Genomic DNA, 24,539 nt, shown 5'->3' on the forward strand with positions numbered 1-24,539 from the left:
TTGACTGGAGGGAGGAGGAGCCCCCCCCCCCCCAAAGCCCAGGCTCCAGGCTGAAGGCACCACGGCAGAGGACAGCCCCAACACCTGCCACATCTTGGGGTGCCTTTCTGAGAGCTCCCACAGGTGAATGATTAGCCTGAACCCCAGGCAAGTGGAGACAGGACTCCTCTTTAGGACCCAACTTGACAGCCTGCGGTAGAAACAGCTCACCGGGGCTTCTCAAAATGCAGTCCCCAGACCAGCAGCCTCAGCCTGGCCTGTGAACTTGTGAGGAAAGCCAATCCGTAGGTTCAGCCCAGAGCTAGCTCAACAGCAGCCTGGAAGCGAGGCGGGCACCCCGGGCCAAACTGACATACACTCGCTTTTGAGAAGAACTAGCCGAGGCCCCAGTCTTATGTTTGTACCCTTTAAAGTCTCCCAAGAAACCCTTTAGAGACCCCCCAGGAGACGACACAGGCAGGAATGGACATGTTGGCTGGGAGTGAGATGTGGGGTGCCCCCCCCCATTGAACTCTCCACTTCCCACAACACTGCTTGATATGTTCTGGTTTAATCTTTATGCCCCAGGGTTTGCACAGTCTTTGTCTTGGGGAAACTGGGCAGACAACACCCAAAGCAAGAGAAAGGGTGTCACAGGAGGAGGAAGAAACCTAAAGATGAAATGAAAAAGAACAGAAACAGACAAAGCAACAGGTCCACACAAGGGAGCCAAGGACAAGTCAGGAAGCGTGTTTAATTGGCATGACATGGCAGACATACATCAGGAGCACGAGAGGAGGCCTGGGCACGCTAAGTGGCCCTTGACCACCCTGGGGCCTCACCCTGCCCCCACCTGCACCACCAGGGCAGGGGCCTGCTTCTTCCCCAGAGACACATACCAGCGCATTCAGACAGGACAGCACCCCAAAAAGAGGCTCAGAGGGAGTTGGAAAGGCAAACAGAAAGAAAACAACCATAGCCAGGAGACATTGTTTTTTTTTTTTTGGTTAAGAGTTGCCCTAATTCCTGTATGAAGTTGCAGGCACCAGGTGGGGGGTACAGGACAACTTAGACTGCCCCACTGGCCTACCACGTCTGCAAGGTGCTCTGACCCCTATGCACACGCTGGGTCTCCACTCCTCATTTTACCCTGTGAGGGGGGCTGAGCAGACACCTGCTCCCCATCCCAGGGTCAGAGGAACTGAGCAGGGCTGACGGGCCCGGAGTCTCAGAGAGCCGGTCACTGAGTCAGACTGGGAGCCCCAGGTCCCTGCAAGGACGTAGGGAAAACAAGTATAGAGGCTGCGGAGCGGTGGGGCAGGCGGGGGTGGGGGTATGAATTCTGCGTGTGTCCCGGTTCTGGGCGGTAGAGAGAGCCTGAGCCTAGATGCCAAGACAGAAGATGGGACCAACTGTTTATTCAACAAAAGCCTTTTATTCATTCAAAAATCAACCATTGGGTTTATTCCGCAGATATTAAAAAAATGGGTAGAGGGCAAGGCTTCCCATCATGGTGCCCTTAAGCTAATTAACTTGCTATCCCGGGGGGGGGGGGGGGGGGCGGAGAGACCTAGAAGAGGGGCATCTGGGAGACACGCTGCCAAGAAGGCGGGCTGGAGCCCAGGCCCGGGCGAGGGCGAGATCCGAGCCCCCTCCTAGCACCCCACCTCCCGCTGCCCCCCTCCAAGCGCCTGTTTGGCCTGTGGGGACCCCCACGTGCCTTTGCGGCTCCCCGCCACGAGGGGGCGCGCCCGCGTCCCCCAGGCTCCCCGGACGGAGGCGAGGCTGCACCGGGAACGGATTCTGGGTGCGGGGTGCGCAGAGGGGCTTTCTCCAGGGAGAGGCGGCCTCTCCCCGGGGTGGGGGGCTGCCCCCCTTCCTCCCCTCGGAGAAAAGGCAGGTTCCCGAAAGCCCCGTGGGCCTGCCGTCTAGGAAGTTGGCTGCCAAACAGAAAAGCGTTTCGGGGGAAAGGAGGACACACACGTTTGCCTTGACGTTACTGGAAACGTTGCCCGGTTCAGTATCGGGAACTCTGGCATCGTCCTCAGTGCCACCAACACAGAGTGGGGAGCGACGCCCTGAGCAGGAGGCAGGGGCCGCTGCTCCGGGGCCAGGGAACGAGGAGCGAAGGTCAGGAGAGGGACGGAGAGCCTGGCCTCCGGTGGGTCTGGAATCCCCAGGGAGCAGCCTGGACGGCCTGGGGAGGGGAGCAGGGACCCACAGCTGCTCAAGATTCCAGATCTAGAGGCCTGGTGAGAGGAGGGGACAGACTGTCCCTGCCCGGGAACCTCGGGCACAAATGGCCAGTGTCCAGCACCCTGCCGGCAGCTCTGGGCCGCCCCGGGGCATGGACCCAAGGTGCGCTGGAGCCATGCGTCCACAGAAGGCCTGCTGAGGCCAAAAGCCACAGCCGTGGCTCCAAACCAAAAGGTCAAAGGGCAAGAAGGTAGGAGGAAGGCCTCACAGGCAGATGCTCCATTGATGCCTGGGAATCGATGCCTGAGCTAGGGGGATCCACAGGCTTAACCCCAGTGATTCTGAGCTACAGGTCCCTTATGGAGACGATGCCTCTAGCATGGGCTGCAGGACAGCATCTCCCCACTGGGCCAGAGGCTGAGGCAGAAGCCAGAGAAGTCATGTGACATGGGGAAGGACCCCCCCCCAACCCCAAACCACCAACATGACCTCCCACACTAAGGTCCTAGGCCAGAGCCAGGATTGGGTGGGGAGTCTGAGGCTCCCGAGCCAGTGGCCTGAGCAGAAAGTTGACCCCAGCAACCTTGAGGGGCCCACCCTGCAAGGTCACCTGTGAAAATGGAAGTGCTCCCTGTAACACGGAATCTGGGGGCTTACAGTGAAGGTGGGGTGCAGCCACAGGCTCTGCTGAGCAACAAGGGAGTCTGGGACTGCTGAGTGCACCAGCCAGCGGGAATGGACATGCAAGCCCCGTCTGGCACAGCCAGGCTCTGGTGGAGGGTCTGTTAGCTGATGGTTAATTAGCATACGCTCTGGCCTCCTGGCAAAGTGCAAAGTGAAGACCAAGGACAATTCAAAGTGAGGACCAAGGGCCAGCTTCTCCTCTCCTGGGGCTGGGGCAAGCAGGGAGATGGCAGCCTGCTGACCTTGCAAAGAAGTGGGAATTCTAGACTCAGGCCTGCCCTACAGACTCTAGGGGGTTGCTTCCCACCTCAGAAGGCTTCCTTCCAATGAGGACTTGTCTGGGGCCAGAAACACAGCTCAAGAGTCCAGGGGAGACCAGGAAGGATTGCAGAGAGAACCAGGTAGGTCATCTGACCCCACACATCACACCCAGCGGCTGCCATGTCCCCATAGACTCGTGCCAAGAGACCAAATAGTGACTCAGACCCTTCCCGTGTCTTTTGGGGTCTGGCAAACTTAGGCATGGACCATAGAATCATAAACTGCAAGAAACCCAGGCTTACAACCATACAGTGTCAGCACGGAAAAGGATCTTCCAGATCAATCAGCCCAAGCCTCTGGCCCAAGGTCATCTGACTTTCCTGGTGGCAGTTCTGGGGCCATCCTGTCTGGGTGGCAGGCAGAGTTAGACACATCCTAGAAGCACATGTGGGCCACAGCCCTGAGGGGCCACTACTGGGTGGAACTGCCTGCAGCCCTTCTCTCCTACCCTCCCTTCCAGCACCTGAGCTGAGAGGGAAGAGGAGGAGGAGGATGCTCTGTGGGTCAAGAGCAGACAGGCAGACAGAAGAGCAAGTGGGAGAGAACTGAGCGACTATCTTTAAAACCCACCAAGGAGGGAGAAGGAGCCCTTCCTTCTGCTCACTTGTTTGCAAAGAGTGCCCTGCTTCCCTTTCTCTAGGTAGCCCGTCCCCCACTCTTGCTGGCTCCCTCCCAGTCTCCATGCTGCTGCAGACACCAAAGCAAGAGTTGAGAAACCCAAAGATGTCCCCTGTTTGTCCTCAGAAAAAATGCTGTGGAGCCAGAGAAGGACCCAGGATGGGGAGTGTGGATAGGAAGCAGAGAAAAGGAGTTCAAGAGGAGGCATTCAGGCTGGAGGGAACAGTGCATTAGCCATTTAAGAAACCCACCCTTCCCCTCTCCAAACATCGAGCACGGTATCTGGAAAAAAAAAAAAAAAGAAAGGAGAAGAAGAAGAATTAGAAGAAGGAGAAGGAGAAGAAGAGGGAAAAGGAGGAGAAGAAGGAGGAAAGTTTTTTGGCTTCTTGGCCGCTGCAGGCCACCATCCCCCCAAGCGCAGGTGGGCGAGGGCGTGCACATGTAAACGGGAGGCCCCACATCCCTGGGAGCTCTGGACACACGGGGCAGCAGCAACAGTTAACAACCAATAAATAAAAGATATCAATTATATATGTATAAAAAAAATTCACTTTCCCCACAAAAAGCACAATACTGTTATCACAAAAAAAAATCATCATCATCATCATTAATCATCCTAGTCACGCAGGTGGTTTCGCCGCTCGAGGATGGGACGTGGAATAACGTTACTCGGGCCCCCGCCACGCCCCGAGCGCACCGTGGCCGTGGCCGAGGCCGCGACTCCCGTGGCCTCTCCGGCTGCCGAAGGACGCCGAGGCGGGAGGCAGTGTTCTCTGAGGTCTACGCTGGCCTTCTCCCCATCTGTCAGTCTGTACCTCCTAGGACAGAAGGTAGCTGTTGGGTTTCTGTTTTTGTTTTTTTCTTTTTTCAATGTCTGTTTGAAATAAAAAAACAAAAGCACACGCGCAGGAGAGCGGGAGGGACCCAGAGGCTGCCTGCGAAGCAGCCGAGTCCTTGGTTTTGCAGAGGGCTATAGCCTTTTCCGTTTCATGTCGGTTTCTGGACAAGCAGAGGTTGTTGGCGATCGGAGCCGGTGGCTTCAGGCGGCGGTGGGTGCAGGGCAGGGGTGAGGAGAGCCGGGCCTCACGGTTCCAGGGCGGCCCAGCTGGCCATGGATGCGGACAGGCTGGGTGGACACAGAGGGTGGTGTTGGGGCGGCGGTGGCCTCATGGCACGGGAGGAGGTGAGTGGTTCCCAGGCATCTGGAAGACACAAGGAGGTGAGATAGGCATGGAGCTGGCTGCCGGGGACAGACGCCCCTGGGGCTAGAGGGAGATTCGGCTAAAGGGCAAGTGGCACACTGTCAGAAGCCCTCAAATGTCCCGAGCACACCCTCTGATCCAGCCATTTGGTGTTTAGTGTTCATCCTTTCTTTTAAGAAAAACATTTTATTTACTTATTCATGAGAGACACAGAGAGAGGCAGAGACACAGGCAGAGGGAGAAGCAGGCTCCATGCAGGAGCCCAATGCGGGATTTGATCCTAGGACCCCAGGATCACACCCTGAGCTGAAAGCTGATGCTCAACCAGTGAGCCACTCTGGCGTCCCGGTATTTATCCTTAAGAAATAAATATGGTGTTTCCTGCAGTAACATCCATAATAGCAAAATAAAAAGGGAGGGAGCGAACTCAGTGCCCATTAATAGGGAGCTGGTTGGATACACAGGACACAGCCATAGGGTCAAATGACTTGCAACCATTAAAAACAAACGCATGGCATGGCCAATAAGCTCAACACAATTAGCCATCAGGGAAGCACAAATAAAAACCACAATAAGGCACCACTTCACACCCACTAGGATGGCTATCATCAAAATACAGGGAAATAACAAGTGTTAGTGAGGGTGTGGAGACACCGGGCCCCTCACCCTTGCTGGTGGGGAGGTAAGATGGTGCAGCCGCTGTGGAAAACCGGCTGCTGGTTCCTCAAAAAGCTAAACGTAGAGTTGCCATAGGACCCAGCAATTCCACTTCTAGGTATATACCCCAAAGAACTGAAAATCAGGACTCAAATCCATGTACACCAACATTCACAGCAACGCTATTCACGGCTGTCAAAAGTGGAAACCAGGGCACCTGGGTGGCTCAGTCATCGAGCGGTTGCCTTCAGCTCAGGTCATGATCCCGGGGTCCTGGGATTGAGTTCCGCATGGGGCTCCCTGCATGGAGCCTGCTTCTCCCTCTGCCTGTGTCTCTGCCTCTCTCTCTGTGTCTCTCATAAATAAATAAATAAAGTCTTAAAAAAAAAAAGGTGGAAATCCAGATGTCCATCAGTGGATGAGCAGATGAACAAGACGTAGTCTGTTCACAGAGTGGAGCACGACTCAGCCATAAGAAGGAATGAAGTCCCGACACACACTACAACATAGATAATCCCTGAAAATAATATGCTAAATGAAAGGAGCCAGACACTAAGGGCCACATATTTCATTTATATGCAAAATTTCATTTATATGAAATGTCCCAAATACGCAAATCCATAGAGACAGAAGGGAGGCTGTGGTTTCCAGGAGCTTGGTTGGAGGTGGGATGGGGAGAGATGGCTTAGTGGATACAGAGTTTGATTTTGGGGGGATGAAAAGGTTTTGGAACTAGACAGAGGTGATGGTTGCACATCATTGTGAATATACGAAATGCCACTGAATTGTTCACTTGAAAATGGTTCAACCTAACCTACTCTTCCCCTCTGCGAAGGGATACCCTGCTGGCTCCGTCACTAGAGCATGCAACTCTTGATCTCGGGGTTGTGAGTTCAAGCCCCAGGTTGGGCATGGAGCCTCCTTAAAATAAATAAATATCTTTTAGAACAACAAAATGGTTAATTTTGTTAGGTGAATTTTGCCTTGATATGTTTTCAAACGTTTACAAAAAAAAAAAGGCATGGAGGACAGTCCTGTCTTTAGCATCTGCACCATCCACAGATCCTTCCCGTAACCTGCTCCACTTAAATACCACATCCTGCTCCCCTGACTATGCGCATGTAGGTGTCTGATCCCAAAGGGGCCACTTCCCATATCTGTGTGAGATGACCTGAAAGCATAATCTGGGTCAGTCAGAAGCTACGTGGCAGTGGCCCTGGAGGAACAGTAAGGGCCCACAAGACCGGAGTTAGGGTGGCCGCCACAGTGCAAGTGGGGGGAAGAGTTACCCAGGGAGAGACCTGTGTCCTCTCAGCCTTCCATCCTTGTGTCAACCCTGGGGCGCTTGGCTGGGTTTCTAATCACATGCTCTGCCTTCTGTGGCAATCTGTGAACCCTGGTGATCCACAGCATTACCTTCTGGTTAAACCCGCAAACATGATGAAATTCATCAAATGCATTTAGATCCACAAATTCATGATTACATATTTTTTTAAAAAAGTCATTGGTCATCTCAAAAGGATGTTAGAAATCCAACTCATGGGCGCCTGGGTGGCTCAGTGGTTGAGAGTCTGCCTTTGGCTCAGGTCATGGTCCTGGGATCAAGTCTCTCATCAGGCTCCCCACAGGGAACCTGCTTCTCCCTCTGCCTGTCTCTGCCTCTGTGTGTGTGTGTCTCTCATGAATAAATTAATAAAATCTTAAAAAATCCAACTCATTTTGAAAACTGAAAAGGAGGAAGAATCAAGTATTTCTTATGAAAACTAGGCTTGAAAAAAAAAAAAACCAACCTAGGCTTTAGAGTAACCAAATAGTTGATGAGGGGAAGCTTCCCTATATAGAAGCAACTGAGCTACCAACAAAGGACAGACATCTTTAGAACATCACCTACAGAATGAAAGAATGAAGTGGTCATCACCAATGGCTGCTGATGTCACCGGACCTCACATGCTACCTGGTGGACACCCACAGCCCCAATGGGAGGTGTTCTCAACAAAGGAAACCAATCTGAGCGGAGCACCGGGCAAGCCTGCAGATCTAACTGCCCCTTTCCAGGAAGAACAGGGAGCTGAAGAACATGTTAAAACCACCATGGGGCACATTCAGCAAACTCTAGATGTAGGAGACTCTACAGAATGTGTTTTTCAACAAATAGCCAGCCAAAAAGGGAAGGAGAAACACAGATTAAAATAAACTTAAAAAAATAAAATAAAATAAACTTGAGAGACCTATCAACCAACTGTAATAGGTGGAATTTATTCAGATTCTGATTCCAATAAACAAAAACCTGTGAGGTAAGAGGAAGTGGGAATATCAGCTGCTGGATTGGGGGAAGGGGGGGGGTATTAAGGCATTAGTATTGACGTTTTTACTATTGTGGATTTTGTAAAGAATCGTTATCTTTTAGGAATACACTTTGAAATATGTATGTATGAAATGACAAAATGTCTTGAATTTGCTTCAAAATAACCACTGTGAAAGTGCATGTAGAAGGTATAGATGATACAAGACTGGTGGCAAACTGGTGATTCTGAAGGTTGGTGATCAGTAATGGGATTATACCATTCCCTGCACCACTGCTTGTGACTACTAAGGTTTTTCTTAAAAATCCACATCAAGATTTCCAACAACCTAAGTGTCCCACAGCACGGGACTGGCCAACTACACAATAGAATACTATGCAGCTATAAAAAATGATGGTCTCAGACAATATTTTTACTGATACAGAAAATATGCAGGATCTCAGTTCTTGAAGGACTGTTAATTATGTAACAGTAATTTATATAACAATTATGATACATCAGAAATCTGAGAAGGCAAATCCATGAAAAAAATGATGGAACATAATATAAGTTGGACATGATTAATATCTAGCAAGTTCTAGGATAAGCCTGAGAAAAGGAAGAGGGCAATTTTGGGGATGAGCTAAAGGTTGTCTGAAAAGCCTGTCATGGATATAAAGTAACATCTTCTTGGCCACCATGTTGCTGGTGAGAGTCACATGGACATCTCCATAAATGGTGTTAAGGAAAGCCCATGCAGAGATACAGCAAAATGTGAACTTTTTGCCAAATTGGATAAAACATGCTAAAAATCTCTTTTCTTGGGGTGCCTGAATGGTTCCATTGGTTCAGTGTCTGACTCTTGATTTTGGCTCAGGTCATGATCATGGGGTCATGAGATCGAGCCCTGTGTCTGGCTCCACACCCAGTGGAGATTCTCTCTCTCCCTCTCCCTCTCCCTGCCCACCAGCTCCAGCTCATGCACATATGCTCTTTGCCTCTCTCTCAAAAAAAAAAAAAAAATTCCCTTTTCTTAGTGTTGCGTCTCCAAAAGTAAACATAAACATTTCCTATAAGTTGTTCATTAAAAAAAAAAAATTAAAAAAAAAACAGCCAACAACATATGGTTATGAACTCATTGTTGCTGAGGAACTACAAATACATATGTGCTCACAGAAAACCGTAAGGCAGAAACAATTAGGGTGACTGAAAAATAATCGCACACCGTAAAGAAATTAGTGACACTGCATGAGTTCTTCTCGGGGGTGGATATATCAAGAACCTATGTTTGTACCACTTTTTCCACAGCCTGCGGGAGACAAAGCAGCACGTCACAGGACAGCTGCCATGGAGGCCACTGGTGGTAATACACAAAAGGAGCCTCTGGGAAATGAGACAATGGATCATACACACCATGGGACCCAGAGCCATATACGGAGAGCTTCTCAGATCAGAGAAATAACTATGATGGTTCCTTTAGAAATTGGTTTGATTATATATCCTCATGTGACCCAGTTACTGAGTATTAAGTTTTTGTGAGTGTTCGATTCCTTTTAAATCACTCTGGACCCAAAATGCTCACAGTGGTTATATCTGGGTTATACATGAAGGTTTTTAAAAATAAACTTTTTTATGGAGGTGTTCTGTTTTAACATATTGTCTAATGTCTCTTCAATGTAAAGGGATTTCTTGTGTAAAATCATTAGCAGCAGCAGCCTCATAGAAACATCAGAACAGCATAAGTCCCCGAAATAAAGCATCAGCAAATCAAATCTGATGATACATAAAAAGGCTAACACACCAGGGTGAAGTGGAGTTTATTCCAAGAATGCAAGGGTGGCTTAGCATTCAAAACCCAATCAGTGTCATTCATCGGGTTAAAATCCAAAAAGGGAGAAAAGTCATATGAGCATCTTGATAGATGCAGAAATTTTTTTTTTATGAAATTCAACATTATTCATGATTTTTTTAAAAAACAACTCATAAGAGAGCCACCTGGCTGGCTCAGTCAGAAAAGCATGGGGTTCTTGATCTCCAGGTGGTGAGTTTGAACCCTGCATTGGGTGCAGAGATTACTTAAAAATAAATGAATATAAATAAAAAATGATTCCTGGTGAACGAAACTTTTTAAATCTGACAAAATCTATCCACAGAAGACCTATGCCAGATATCCTAATAATTCCCATTGAATTAATTATAAATAACTAATCTAATTGTGAATTATGAAAGCAGTTTCCCAAGACCAAGAGGGAGACAAGAACACTCACCTTCACTACTCTTAAGTGACACTGCACTGGAGGGCCCAGCCAGTGCAAGGGAGCAGGATGAAGAAATAGATGACAGAAGGATAGGAGAGGAAGAAATAAAACATAGATAGTCCCAAAGAATCAAAGGCAGACCCTTAGATTTGATAAATGACGTTAGCAGCTTACATAAATCGCCAATAAACAAAAACCAACTGAATTTCTAGAAACCAGAAATAAACAGGAAATACAATTTTAGGATTACTATTTATCATACCACCAAAAACAGTGAACATCTAGGAATAAATCTATCACGAGATGTGAAAGATCTTTTAGCTGAAATCAATTAAAATGTCATAGAGGAAACATTTAAAAGGCCTAAATGAATGGATATACCATTTTCAAGGATTGGAACACTCCATAAGAAGACACAGATGCCAATTCTCCCCCAAACTGAACTGTAGAGTCAACTCAATCTCAGTCAAAACCCCCAGTGTGTGTGCTTGTAGAAATGGATACATTGATTCTAGAATTGATGTAGAAATGCACATAGCCTAACATAGTCAAGGCACTCCTGAAAAAGAAGTGATGAGGGGTCACTTCCAAGGTTAGGTTATGAAAAGATGGATGGCTGCATCTCGGGTCCTCACTCTTCCTCCTTCCTGGGAAGCTCACCCCCACGGAAACCAGCAGAAGTCCCCACAGTGAGGATCAAGGCTGACAAACCAAATGAATGGGCTTGGAAGTGGGTATCCCACCACCAACACCAAGCCTTCAGATGACATCATGGCCCCTGGCCAGCAGCGGAGGGTTATCCAGGTTACCTGAGACTGAGGTATTTCCCAGGACTTGGGACTTTCGGCACTAACTCTGGAACAGTCCCGGGCAAACAAGGATGGCTGGTCACCTTGCTGACAGCTTAACTATATCCTCATGAGAAACCTCAAGCCAAAGGCCTCCAGCTAAGCTGGGCCCAAATTCCTGATGCCAGTCCTCTTCAGCAGCTGTTTTGAGGTAACGTAGTATTCAGTAACAGATATCTGAGACAGCACTTCACAAAAGGATGGTGTACATATAACCAGGCACCCAATGTCTGTGCTCACCGGAGAAAGGCAAACTAAAATAACAAGCCATCGCAATGCACATGAGGGCCCAGTCAGTGCACGTTTTACTGTATAAAATGTAAAAGACAGGGAATATCCAGTGTTGGCAAAGTTGGGCAGCTAGAACTCTGGGGGACCACTGGTGAGGTATCAAATGTGGTGGCCACACGGGAAAACTCAAATGGCATCTAGTGAAGTGGAACACACACATTATCCTGTGTCCCACAGTGATCCTCAGATACACACCGAGAGAATGCATCATCTGTCCACCAGAAGGCACGTTCAAGAATGACCTTGGGGGGTCACCACCCCCATTCCTCCCATGCAACATGGAGGACCGAACAGAGAAGAGGCAGAAAAAAAGAGGTTGTGGAGAATCAGGAAGAATAAAGGAGACAGTCCTCCTCTGGCCACAGAGGCCTCTCTGGGCACTATAGTTCAGCACTTCCAGAAATTCAACTGGATGAAACAACAAATGGTATCTGAGCTACTGAACAAGAGCCAGGGGCTTGGGTCTCCCACGGTCCACACACGGAGGGCATGGGCAGCCTTGCTCTCTCCATCCCCTGACAACTGTGTTTTTCAAAGTGTTTTCAATCCAAGGAAATTTCTATTTATGCAAACTCTCAAGCTGAATCTGGGCATGTAAAAATGTCAAAGATAGAGGAGCTCTAGCTGATACGAACCCCACCTCCAGGCCACCTCCTACTAGCTCAGTTTCAGCTCGGCAGACCCCAGGCATTGCCAGGAGACCCAGCTAATCCTAGGTATCCTGTGACTGGCTTTCCGCCCACCCCCAAGCCCAACTCCCAGGTCCCCCTTCACTCACCCCAGCTCTGGGTCCTGGACTATACCAGCCCATCATAGAGGGACAGCGCCTGCACAATGGAGGGGTCAGCCTTTGATCCTTCCTGAAACTCCTGCAGGGTCAGCTTCCCATCGGCGTTCTGCAAGCAGAGAGAAGTGGCTGAACGTGGAGGGACACCCAGCCTCCTGGGACCCTTGACACCCACTCCCCAGGCCCATCCCAGGACTGGCCCAGAGAGAGCTTCCCCAGTTAGGTCAGGAAGGAGGCAGTGCAACTCCCATATAAGAGGAGTTGGGCAACAGACAGACCCAGCCCTTGAGGCAGGGTGACCCCAGGGACATAACCCACCTCCCCAGGCTCACGTTGATTCCTCGGGGCACTGGGGTGAGTGTTTTGTGAGCCCAAGATGTGCAAAGTGCTCACAGCCTGGAAGCGCCCCTAACTCCATACTTCTCATTATCACAGCAATTAATTCCATAAACAGCAGTTAATCCCAAAGGGCTGAGAGCCTCATGCATTTCTCTGGGGTCACTCTTGCAAGGGCATTTAAACCACTCCTAGAGCAGCCTACACCGGATGCCAGGAGACCCAGCAGAGCTCACATAAAAGGACCTGAGTGGGTCTCTCAGGGTAGGGGTGATTTGGGCCAGAATCCCTGCCTCTGCAGCATCTTTCAAGGAAAACCATGAGAAGGAAAAAAAAAAAAGGGCCTGGAGACCACCCACCCTAGATCCCGTCCCCAGAGAACACGGGCAGTAACAGGAGTTCCAAAAAGCACAGTGAGGCCTGTGGGTCCCTCTGAGGATGGCTCACCGTGGGCCTTGTGCATACTTCGTGTCTCATGCTTGGTCTCACGGGCTCCTCAGGGCTGCCCTAAGAAGAGGTGATCTTATCCCCATTTGGCTGGTAAGGAAACCAAGGCTTGATCACCTCCCAGGGCCCCATGGCTAGTCACTGGGGAAGGCAGAATTTACACCAGTCTGGGGGATGGTGGGCTCTGTTTCCTTAAATAAAGGAGGTATGAGTCAGGGAGATTTAAGGAGTGTGTGGCCTTGGCCCTTAAATAGCATCGAACCACCCATGATGATGGTAGTTGACAATACCCAAGAGAACCAGCAGTACTTGTGACCTATGTCAACCGTGGGGGTCATGGGCAATTTCACAGCACATCACCGCTACTGCAGGCATCACATACACCTGTCACTGCTTTGAAACTGGAAAGTGGTGACACCCACAGCTACACCTTCTCATCTAATGTGTTCATAAAGAAGTTCATAGAACGCTATATCACAAATTCTTTTTAAAAAATATTTTGATGGCTCTATTCCAAAATCATTAGCTGCCTTTTTGATCCTATGGATTTGATCTGATGCGCCGAACACCATTATTCACAGACACCCAGAGACTTCTCTAATATGTCAAAGGGGTCCATGTCAAGAAGGAAAAACGGTCAAGAATCTTAGCTGAGGAAAGAAGTGTTGGGTAAACTTACCTAAAACTCTGGACGTTTGATGGGGGTGGCTGTTGACAGGTGGACACTGCAGCAGGCCAGGCCCTGAGCTGAACATCTATGCATCTCTGAGGGTCTGCCTGGCCCACCCACTGCGGTCCAGGGCCTGGTCCCCCCACCTTACTTCCCCAGTCAAGGACCAGCCTCACCCGGGGCTCACCTTGTCCATCATGGCAAAGATCCGGTCCACCCTCTTCTCGGGGGTGTTCTCTTCCTCAGGGAGCTCCACGGTGTTCCCCTGCCAGGGAGAGACAAGGTGGCCAGTGGGCTCCTGGAACTCAGGGCTTTGGGGTCCTAGCCCAAAATCTGCCCTCCAGATCTGGGTGGTTCCAGATGCAGACACTCCCCACCCCACCCCTGTCCTCTCTGCCTCCTGCTCTGGAACACTCTGTCCCCCCAGCCCCTGCCCACCTTGCAGATGCACATGGTGACCCCTCCCCTGGCCAATTCTCACCCTGGTGGGGTGGGGTGGCGGGGAGCAGCCAGCTAGGCAAGCAGGCACCCTCGGGGATGATCAGATCCTGTCCCTAAATGTGTCACCCCTTCTGCCCCTCCTGCCCCTCCTACCCCATAAGGCCCAGGCCTCACCACCATCTGGTAAATGGCATCCACAATGTCCAGCATCTCGTTCCTGGTGATGTAGCCGTCGTTATCCAGATCATAGAGCTTGAAGGCCCCTGCAATCAAGCAGTGGGGATGGAGTCAGCAGGCTCGGTCATGCCCCTTCCCCCCTCCAGCCCCGCAACAGGCTGGGGAGCCACATTACTCATCAGCAACAAGGATTCACATCAGGACAAACAGGGATGGACAGACAGGCACATGCACATACACACATTTCAACTAGGGTTAAAAGAAAAAAAAAGAAAAAAAGAAACTAAAAATAAGGAGAGGGTTCTGGGTCTGTGGGAGCGGGAGCTGAGGCTGGGTTGTTGAGTGAGGGGGACCCCCAAGGGCACCCCCTTTCTCCCCCCACCACTCTCTGCCTCCTCTTCACCCACTCCGCTCCCATAATCACACAGCTTCCTGCTCTGGTCAACTTAGAAAGTAAGATAATACACCCAGGATAGGGGTGGGAGTGTAGCTTTTACAAGAATAAAATCCTCCTTTATTCCTTAAAAAAAGAAAGAAAGAAAGAGAAACTGCAGGGTTTTCTTGTTGCCAACGCAATGCAGCATAAAGGTCCAGGAGAATGGTGAATTCTGGCTTGACTGTTTCCCCCTCTCTTCAGACTCCCTTTTGTACCCCATGTTCTAGCCTGGGCCTGGACCTCGGCCCCAGGGCCTTGCACATGCTATTCCCCTGCTCTGCACACCCTCCTCCCTCCTCCTGGTCAGGCCAGCTCTCCCCCTGCCTGGCACAGCTCCTGACACCTCAGAGGGTCAGTTCCTCTCCTGTCCGCCCACTCACCCACCCCTTCTTGCCTCGGCTGCAGTTTTATGGGATTTTTCAAAATCATATTCCCAGGCTAGACAGCCAGCTGTGAGTGGGTGCCTGCCCCTCTGGCTCTCCACGGCTTCCCGGCCTCCTGGCCAGCACGGACTGTGGCCGTGGACTGTGGATTATCTGCTGTGTGAATGAGTGAGGAAGTGGCTGAATGACACCAGTCATTAAAGCAGTGGCGTCCTAAGAGGTGCAGCCAGCACTGGAACCAGGTCTCTTAATGCAACACCACACTACCCGCGGCCTCCGTCTGCACCTGTTGACCTGCCCCATCTGTCTACCCTGCCTCTCAGTAAGCTGTGTTCCTTCTCCATGGCCACCCCCAGGGAAGCTCCTCTGACCTGGAAAGGCAGGACATCTGGCCTGGCCCGGTGATCTGGGCTCCCTCCAAGCCTGGGCCCAGGCAGTGGCTGCCTGACAGAACCAGGGACGGGACTTACACCGAAGCTTCTCGTCCAGTGTTCCCCTCGAGGTCACCGACAGCGCCTGGATGAACTCGGAGAACTCAATCCGGCCGTCCTGACAGGAGAAAGGGGCGGGGTGGCCTCGGTCAGTACTGGGTCTCTGGTCAGGCTGGACCGTGGGTGTGTGATGGGCGGCGGCAGGCACCAGATACCCACGGCCAATGGACGGATGCCCAAGTGGAGAGGGTGCGAGTCAGGTGACAAGAGATGGGGTAGGGGGCAGGATTAGAGATGGGTCAGGTCAGGCCAAGGGGACAGAGGAAGGAGTGAAGCTAAAGGCAGAGCCCAACTCCATGTCTGATGGGACAAAGAGCCAGAAGGCACCACCAACACACACCCCCTCTCTGGGCCGGAGCTGCCTGGAAATCTCCTTTCCCCTTGGCCTAGAACTACAGGCTCACACACTTTTGAGGAGTCAGGGCTCTAGACTTTACTCTGCAAATCTGTTTTGCAAGTAGGAGAAACTGAAACCTGGGGAGGGCAGAACTCTTCCCAGGGCCAGGCAGTGTGACTGTCAGCCTGACAGCACCTGAGGAGAAAGCCAGGGCATGACACGACAGAAACAATTGAGTGTCCTGCAGCACAGAGCGTGCAAACTCGTCACAGTGAATCCACCATGAACATGAGGGAGACTGAAAAAATGCAGGCGTGGGACAGGGTGCTAAGAACAGTGGGCGCCCTGACAGCGGATACGCCAACTGTCAGCACGGCCATCGCCAGGAGGGGACGTGTGCTACAACACAGATGAGCCTTGAAAACATAATGCTCGGTGAAAGGAGGCAGGCACAAAAAAAAAAGAGCTCAGAGACTCAGTTTCCCCAGCTGCAAAATGGAGTTATTAAAAGGACCTACCCCACAGGTAGCTGACTGCAAAGCCTCAGTCAAAATAATCCATGTAAAAAGCTTAGCACGTAGTAAATGTTCAGTAAATGTCAGTCATGATTCTAAATCCTGTGATTATCCCTGCAAGCATTTGCATTTTGTGCTTGTAAGAGAAAGGTCAAGTATACATATGAGTGCATATGTGTATGTGTGCACACATCTCCATGTGGCGTGGTGCGTGCATTGTGTACGTGTGTGCACGTGTGTGCAGACGTAGTCATGTATTTGCATGCATCAGCGTCTGTGCGTGTGTGTGCATGTGCACACGGGTGCATGTTCCTTCTCCAGAAGGGAACATCGGCAGGAGAGCGTGGGTGTGGAGACGCTGCGGGCGCCTGCAGGAGGGAGGGGACCTGGGCTGGGCGCCGGCCTGTCGATCCCCAGCTCACCTTGTTTTCATCAAAGACGTTGAAAACAAACGTGGCAAACTTGGTAGGATCTCCAAATGGGAAGAACTGCTTATAGATTTTCTGGAAGCCTGCAGCATCCAGCTGCCCGCTGGGGCAATCCTTGATGAAGCCCTTGTACCTGGAGGTAGCAGACCAGGTGAGAGAGGGTAAAGGAGGCGCCAACACCACCCACCTACCAGCAGCTCCTTCCCAGCACCCCAGAAGGCTGTGAATCTCCATCTGGCGGGTGGTGGGCCCAGGCCTGGCCGTCCAGCAGGGGCTCATCTCACCTCTGCCTCTGGCTAGCTGTGTGACCTGGGACAGGTGACTGCATCTCTCTGAGCCTCATCCATACAAGGGGTGTAAGAGTTGCCGTGAGAATTAACACTGTGCACAGAGCACTCAGCCCCCCAGGCCTGCACTCCACACGGCGGAGCTGAAACAACTAATACAAACCAGCCCCCCCAAAGTGGCGCTTACATCAGGCATTCCGCCTCCCCCACCTTCTCCACTGAGCCCCTCCTGGCACCACAGAGGGGGGCAGGCTGGCGGTGCTGGCGGTGCTGCTGGTGGGCAGAGCCACCATATGGGGCTGGCAGCTGGCTCCTCCCACACGCCTGCACCCCCAGTATGCACCCCCCACCTCTGTTCCCAGGGATCTGTGCTAACGGACGCAGCCAGCTCAGAGGGCATCCTGGTTGGTCCACCCTGTATTTCCAGTGCCCAGCACAGGATCCTGCAGATACGCAGCTCGCTGACGGCAGCATGGCTCTGTAGTCCAAACTCCAGCTTTGCCATCTGCAGACTGTGCAACCTCGGGCAAGTGCCTTCACCTCTCTGAGCCTCAATGCCCGCATCCATAAAAGGGGACAGCTATCACACCTGTCGGGGTCAGGATCACATGAGATGAAATAGAGTACTTAACACGGGGCTGAGCATAAAAAAATCATCAATAGCATGGTCTTTCGTATTAGGGACTCGGAGGAGTTGTTGTAAACCAATTCATGAGTTGGCTCCTGTGGGTAGCTTAGCAACCCAGCTGGAGGAGGATTCCTTGGAGGAGGAGGATTCCCAGCATAAAGGGAAGCTAGTGAGGGATCAGCCATTACCTGCTCCCAGCCCTTAGCTCTCGGGGCCCCTGGGTGCAGGCCCATGCTCCCTGATGGCCCAAGGCGGCCGGGCTGCAAGCTCGCAGGAAAGCCCATCTGAAGAGTGAGGAGGCTGGGGCTCCGGAGGGGGACTGGCTCGTCCTCACGACCCTGGACTGGAGCTGAGGCGGGGGTCAAAGGCGACACTGAAGAGGCCAGATGCTCAGAGCCACGGCGTCACTGAGACTTTCACCTGCCCCATTGCTCTGCTCTAACGGAGACCTTCTGGTGAAGGTGTCATTGACCCTCGTGTCCCAGGAGGTTGACTCCGAGAGTCCCGTGCTTGGACCCTCGGAGGTGGCACGGTGGGGGGGGGCCCCTCCAGAGAGGGAGCATGTGGAGAAGCCTCCGTCTTCCACCCACAGGGGGTGGCCTAAGGGGCCTGGGTGGTCTCTGCACACACAGGGACCTAAAGGAACATGCAGGACACTCAGGGATCTCTAGCCTCACAACTGAGGTCAGAGGTTAATGAGAAAACAAGCCTCTTGTTAACACACCAGCTGCTCCCCAGGGATGAGCATTGCTGGGGGGAGGGGGAGGCAGGAAGATGGAATGGGGTGGCTGGGGGCTTCCCTCCTGGGGCTGGGCTGGAGGTCAGGAAGGAGGCCAGGTCTCTGTGCACTGCCACCCCGGGCCTCCCCCTGGGCCCTTGGGGGAGCAGAGGCCCAGGGAGGCCAGGTCCCTGCTCAGGAACAGGATCGCTGCCCCATCTCACCCTCCATCTGGACCTCTGGTGACAGCCCCGGGTCCCGGGCTCTGAGCTCAGCCTTCCTGGCTGCTCCCCACTGCAGTCGCCACCTTAGCCCTGCCAGGTGGGTTCAGTGATGCGGGGTTCACAGATGAGGTAAGAGGTCGGGTGCCCTCCCACCGCAGGTACCAGGAAGGGACTCCACTCCACCCCTTGCAGGTCCCTCCCCTAAATTCTTCTTCCCAGCCGGGTGCTCTGGACTCCGAACTTCAGACCTGAGCAGAACACACAGCTGGGGAGAAGGCGCGTTTCAGGGACAAGACTTGGTCCAAGACCCGGGGGCCCCCCTGGCCAAGACAGGTCCCTGGGCAGGAGGAAGGGACGTGCCTGGCCCCCTGCACCCCCCCCCACAGGCTCCTGTGTCACCAGATCACTCCCAGAGCCCCTCATTTCCCCACAGTGGATATATGTACTTAAGTGATCTGAAAAGACTGTTACAATAATAAATAATAAAGAGAAGACAAAAGTCTCTCCCAGAGGGTCCCTGCGGGTGGCTCCCGGTTTGGGGGGGGGTGCTCTGGGAGGGGAAGGCGGTTTGCTCAGCATGGCAGGAGCCAAGAGCAGCTGCGTGAGCCCGTGGTGGGGGCCCTATAGCCTTTATTGGAGGCTGACAGAGTGGGGAGCCTTTGGGGGGGGCCTGTCCAATTACCCCTGCAAAGGCTGTCACCGTCACAGGGCCCCAGGAAGCCCACCCCTGGGGGGGGGCATGTCCCAGCCTGATGCCCCAGGCTCTTCTTGCCAGGCACCTCCATAATTCCACACCCAACCACACTTTCTAGAACTTGCCATACGATCTCCAGCCTCCAGGCCTCCTTGCCTACAGGTTCTCTCTGCCTGCAAAACACACATCTTCCTTCTCTTCAAGGTTGGGCTGATCCACTCACCTACCACTACCAAGTCCCAGCTTAGATGTCACTCGTTCCGCGAATGCAGGCCAGGTCCCCCAGAGCCTGACAGGCTCCTCTGCTCCCTCACTCTTTGGAAGACCCCAGCGCACTGTATCATGTATGCCCCAGGCTGTGTCCCCATCCAACTGTAACCGCTCTGACACTGCAGAGCCCCCTGCCTGGCACAGGCCCTGGTGTACCATGTGGGCTCAGTAAGTGTTTGCCCAGGGAGATGGATGAATGGATGGATGGATAGATGGACGGACGGACAGACAGGCATACAAACTGCCAGACAGGGGCAAGGGGAGTGAGAGCCCAGGTATCCAGTGTCTTCTTCCTGAGCCCCTGGAACCATGGCCAGAACCTGAGAGCATCCTTCAGATGGCCAGAGAACCATGGATGTCTCCCCACCTTTCTGTGGATTGACAGGGAACTGGGGGCCCAGAGAGGGAGAGAGACTGGCTCGAGGTCACACAGCAAGTTAGCAGCAAGATCAGGGCTCAGACCCAGCTCTCCTGCCTCCCAGGATCACCTGCCCCTCCTCCAGCCAGGCGGGAACACCGCTGCATTAACACCTGGTGAAGCCTTGCTACCCACACACCGTGCAACCCCCTTGTTCATCCTGAGAAGGTGGGGGCACTCTGCCTAGCCACAGCAGGGATGGGGGGTCACCCCAGACCTACTGAGAGCCAGGGAAATGGCTGTGTACTTTCCAGGCACGATGTCACCCAGTGGTCCCACTGAGCCCAGGAGGCAAGAACTAGTATGCCCATTTTACCGATGGGGAAACTGAGGCTGGGGAAGATCAAGTCTTGCCCTGGCTCAGGGCCTTCACTCAGCATGCCTTCTGCTTAGCCAGTTCTTCCCCTCCCTACCCTGCTGATTCCCACTCACCCTTTCATTCTTGGCTTTGGTGTCTCCCCTACAGAAGCTCCCTCTGGCCACTGCAGACCAAGTCACACTCTGGTCCCAGCACTCCCAGCACCCTCTCCCTGGCCGGGGCCTCGGTGGCACCTTGTATGGCTGTGCCTGGTGACTGACTTGCATAACCTATGTGATGCTGGACCAGTGGGTGCAGCACCCAGGCCACTGGTGGCCCATGTCTCCTAGACCAGCCCTACGTCTGTGGGGCCCAACACTGTGCCTGGCATACAGTAGGTGCTCAGTAAATGCTGAAAGGAGTCACACAGCTGGCAAATGAGGCAGCCAGAACTAGAACCCTCTGCCACACCTCTGTGTTTGTGCTGGATAGGGAGGGAGGGCTGTATCAGACATCCTGCCCTTTGAGGCCCAAAGTGCTCAGTGGACCCACTTCCTCAGCCCCTTCTGCTTGTTTCTGGACTCAGGGGGCCGGGGGGAGGCCACAGAGGTCCCAGCATTGCCACTGGGGCAGAACAGGCCAGGCGGGGGGCGAGGGGAGGAAGACACAAAAATCGTGCTGTGGTTACCACCACAAACTGATAACCTGGGGTGACCAGAACAGTCAGGATTTGGGGCAGGATCTTGGGGCCCAGCCCCACAATCTCCAGGCACCATCAATGACTGACAGCCCTGGAGATCCACCACAGACCTCACGGAGCCATGCCACCCACTTCAGACAAATGCCCCAAGTGTGTGGTGGAAAGGAGGTGGGAAAAGATCCTTTTATTTATTATTATTAGCTCTGTGCTGATGGTTTCATCGGCTGCACTGAGCATGTATGAATTCCGTCAAATAAACAAGTTAATTTTTTTTTATAATTTAAAGAACTGAAAAGGAAGGGCTCAAGCTTCCTCAGCAGACCGGGCTCGATCCCAGCACCCATCTTTGACCCGTGTGTGACCCTCAGCAGGTGACTTCCCCATTCTGAGCCTCAGTTTCCTGATTGGTGAGGTGGGAACCAACACAGTACCTGCCTCCCAGGCCCTGGGTGAGCTTCCACAAATGGCAGCAGTGTCGTAGACAGTGAAGGATGCCCTGAACATCTGCTGGATGCCGAGCTCCTACTCCCAACCTCTCCCACACAGCAGAGCCCGAGATGCCATGGACTCCCCCCGCCCCAGCCACCCTGTCCTGCCAGCTGCCCCAAGGAGGAGGTTCTAGAACACCGACACCCCCAATGCCCCCACCCATTCCAGTCACTCAGCCCCGAGACACTTACTCGGAGGCCACTCCCCTACACAACCTTAATGGTCAGGATAGTGAATTTTACATTATGAGTATTTCACCACATTAAAGAAAAAATGTGGGGCACCTGGGTGGCTCAGTCAGTTAAGCATCTGCCTTTGGCTCAGGTCCTGATCTTGGGGTCCTCGGATCAAGCCCTGCATGGGGCTCCCTGCTCAGTGGGGAGTCTGCTTCTCCCTCTGCCCCTCTTCCTGCTCATGTTTTCTCTCTCTCTCTCACTCAAATAAGTAGGATCTTATAAAAAAAAAAAAAGTAATGAAAAGTATTACAGAATGTTCCAGAGAAGGTATAAAAATATCAAATACAGATAAAGTTTGGTGTAATACAGTATGTGATTAGAGAAAATGAATCCTAGAGAGTAAGAGTTGTTTACATCCACATGGATCAATGAACCATGAAAACAATCAACCATTCGCCACTAAAAAAAAAATGAGCAACTTTAAAAAAATTATTGCAGCAAACAAAAGCTTTGAAAAACCAAACCAAACGACAATCACAAGTCTACCTAGATTTGCTTTCTCTTTTATAAACCTTCCTTAGTTACGAGGACTTGTGGAAGCTATTTTTTGATTTTTAAGTCTTTTTTTTATTGAAGTAAGAAGACATTTTATTAAATCAATGATCTCTGTACCTGTCACTAGTCCTGAAGTCTTGTTCGAGAACAGGGGTTCTTAGTTCCCCAGGAGCAGAGACAGCTCTGGGAATCAGAAAGAAAGCTACAGAACCCCACCTGGGAAACGGGCACGGCTCCTGAGCACCTTGCATAGTTCCCAGCCTCATGAGCAGGGGTGTGTGACAGGGTTGGCTGTGTTTGGGAGCCAGCTCTCCGAGACAGGGTGGGGATGAGAAGACAAAGTCGGAGCTCTGACAAGTGCATTCTTACACTTCTTTGAAAGGGAAAGGAAAAAAGAAATCTGTCATTTCATAAAGCACCAAAGGCTGAACGCCACTACCACTAACAGAAGCACTTCCCCACCGCACCAGCTTGGGTCATGCCTGTGTCCCCCAGGGGGCTCCAGCCACCAGGTCTCCCTGGGTGCTGGCTGGCCCCCAGCCCTGGCCTGGCACACAGTAGGTGCTCAGTAAAGGCTTCCCAGGCAAACAAGTGAATGAGTGGGTGAATGAATGAACAAATCCTTGCCATGACGCAGGGGTCCAATTCCAGTTTGGCTTCTTGTCCTCTGAGGGCCCCTGAGCAAGGCCCAAAGGCCTCAGCCTGCTAGGACTTCCCAAGATTCACTCCACCCGGGGAGCCAGCTTGAGACCAGGCTGTAGCTTCCTGCCGGCCTCCTCCCTCCATGCCCAGGGTAAAGCGTGGCAACATTGCCTTCTGCAGCAGGAAGGGTGGGGAAGACACAGATGCACCACAGAGCATCACCCGCCCCCCCCCAGCTGCAATCAGCCCCAGCGCGACCCCAGTGGTGCACCATTACCTTTACAAACACCCCCCTCCCGTGGTGCTCCTCTCCCAGCGCAGATCCTGGAGGAGGATCCCAAACACACCCATGAGGAGGATGCCCCTTCCTTTCTGTCCTTCCCCTCAGCCCCTGTGGTCTTCAGCTTTGGGGGCCTGCCCAGGCAAGAGCCAGCAGAATGGAGCTCCCACAGGCTGGGCCATGGAGGTGGAGTGAGCTGGGCCCTGACTACACACACACACACACACACACACACACACACACACACACACACACAGCACTGGGCCACCTGGGCAAGTGTCTCCGCCCCTCTGAGCTTCAATTTCTTCAGAAAATTTGGAAAATAGAAAATATAAAAGAGAAAGGTAACCTTAACACATGGTGCTGCCACCCCACACACTCTTACTTCCCAGCTTCCTGGCCCTCTGCCTGTGTTCATGGGGATCGGGGCTGGGGAAGGGGGGGCAGGTTATCTGTGCCCTGCTGTCTCTCTCCTCTCTGAGTGACAGCAACTTCACAATCATCATAAGGGCCTGGGACCTGCTGCAGCTTCTCAATCCCCACTGAGGTTCCAGATCTGCCGTGGTGACAAATCAGGCTCAGCACAGGAATGGAGATGGTCAGGAGCAAGGGGCAGGGGCCCAAACTGGCTGTGGACCCCGACCCTGACCTCACCCCTCAGCCTCCAGCCTCCTCCCCACAAATACAGAGAAGCACACAGCAGTGCAGGGCTGCAAGACCCTGAGATGACCCCGGAGAGCACTCAATGGGAGCCCGGTGCAGAATGCAAGCCCTGGGGCTGCTGGCCTGAGCACCCCAATGCTGCAGTCTGGCCTTGCACTCCTGACAACCTAGGCCTTGGTTACCCGGCTGCACAGAAAGTCAGCATGAAACAAGGTGATCCTACAGCACACTGGAGAAATAAGGACTGGGCGGTCAGGCAGGCCTCTCCGAAGAGATGACACTGGGGTGGAGATGCCAAGATGGGGGCACAGAGGGCACAGCAAGGACGGGGGTTCTAGGAGGCAGGAGTGAGCCTGGTGTGGGTGAGGGACAGCAAGTGGGGGTCCCCAGTGGGTCCCACAAGGCCAAGGGAGAAGGTGAAGTGACAGATCCCGGTAAGGGAGGGCGAGGTAAGGGATTAGGGCTTTATTCCACGTGCACTGAGAGAGGGTGGAGTAGAGACAGAGAGACAGACAGACGGACAGGAGGAAGCCAAAGCCACTGTTCGGGCTGGATCCATGCAGGCACTTCGCAGGTAGGAGAGAAAACTCTACGTGGCTGGGTGGGTCTCTGCATATGCCTCCCTCCTGGCTCCCCACTCCCACCCAGATGGTCTGCTCCCTGGCAGGTGAGGCTCAGGAGCCCTGAGTTTTCCCAGGGAGGGCAGGCATCGG

The 24,539-nt window shown here is 52.6% G+C and overlaps 1 protein-coding gene across 1 annotated transcript in view; it reads right to left on the reverse strand.

Annotated features, from left to right (window-relative positions):
• Positions 1-534: 534 nt before the first annotated feature.
• Positions 535-24,539, reverse strand: part of NCS1 (neuronal calcium sensor 1) — a 50,774-nt gene continuing 26,769 nt past the window's right edge. Inside the window, exons 3-8 of the mRNA XM_055333315.1 lie at positions 16,779-16,917; positions 15,484-15,562; positions 14,192-14,280; positions 13,764-13,841; positions 12,115-12,232; positions 535-5,000 (exon numbers count right to left, since the gene is read on the reverse strand). Coding sequence (XP_055189290.1) covers positions 12,134-12,232; positions 13,764-13,841; positions 14,192-14,280; positions 15,484-15,562; positions 16,779-16,917 — 484 coding nt within the window. The 3' untranslated portion in view covers positions 535-5,000; positions 12,115-12,133. The remainder of the gene's footprint in view (positions 5,001-12,114; positions 12,233-13,763; positions 13,842-14,191; positions 14,281-15,483; positions 15,563-16,778; positions 16,918-24,539) is intronic.

This window comes from Nyctereutes procyonoides, unplaced genomic scaffold, assembly GCF_905146905.1.
Source record: "Nyctereutes procyonoides isolate TBG_1078 unplaced genomic scaffold, NYPRO_anot_genome, whole genome shotgun sequence".
Lineage (NCBI taxonomy): Eukaryota > Metazoa > Chordata > Mammalia > Carnivora > Canidae > Nyctereutes > Nyctereutes procyonoides.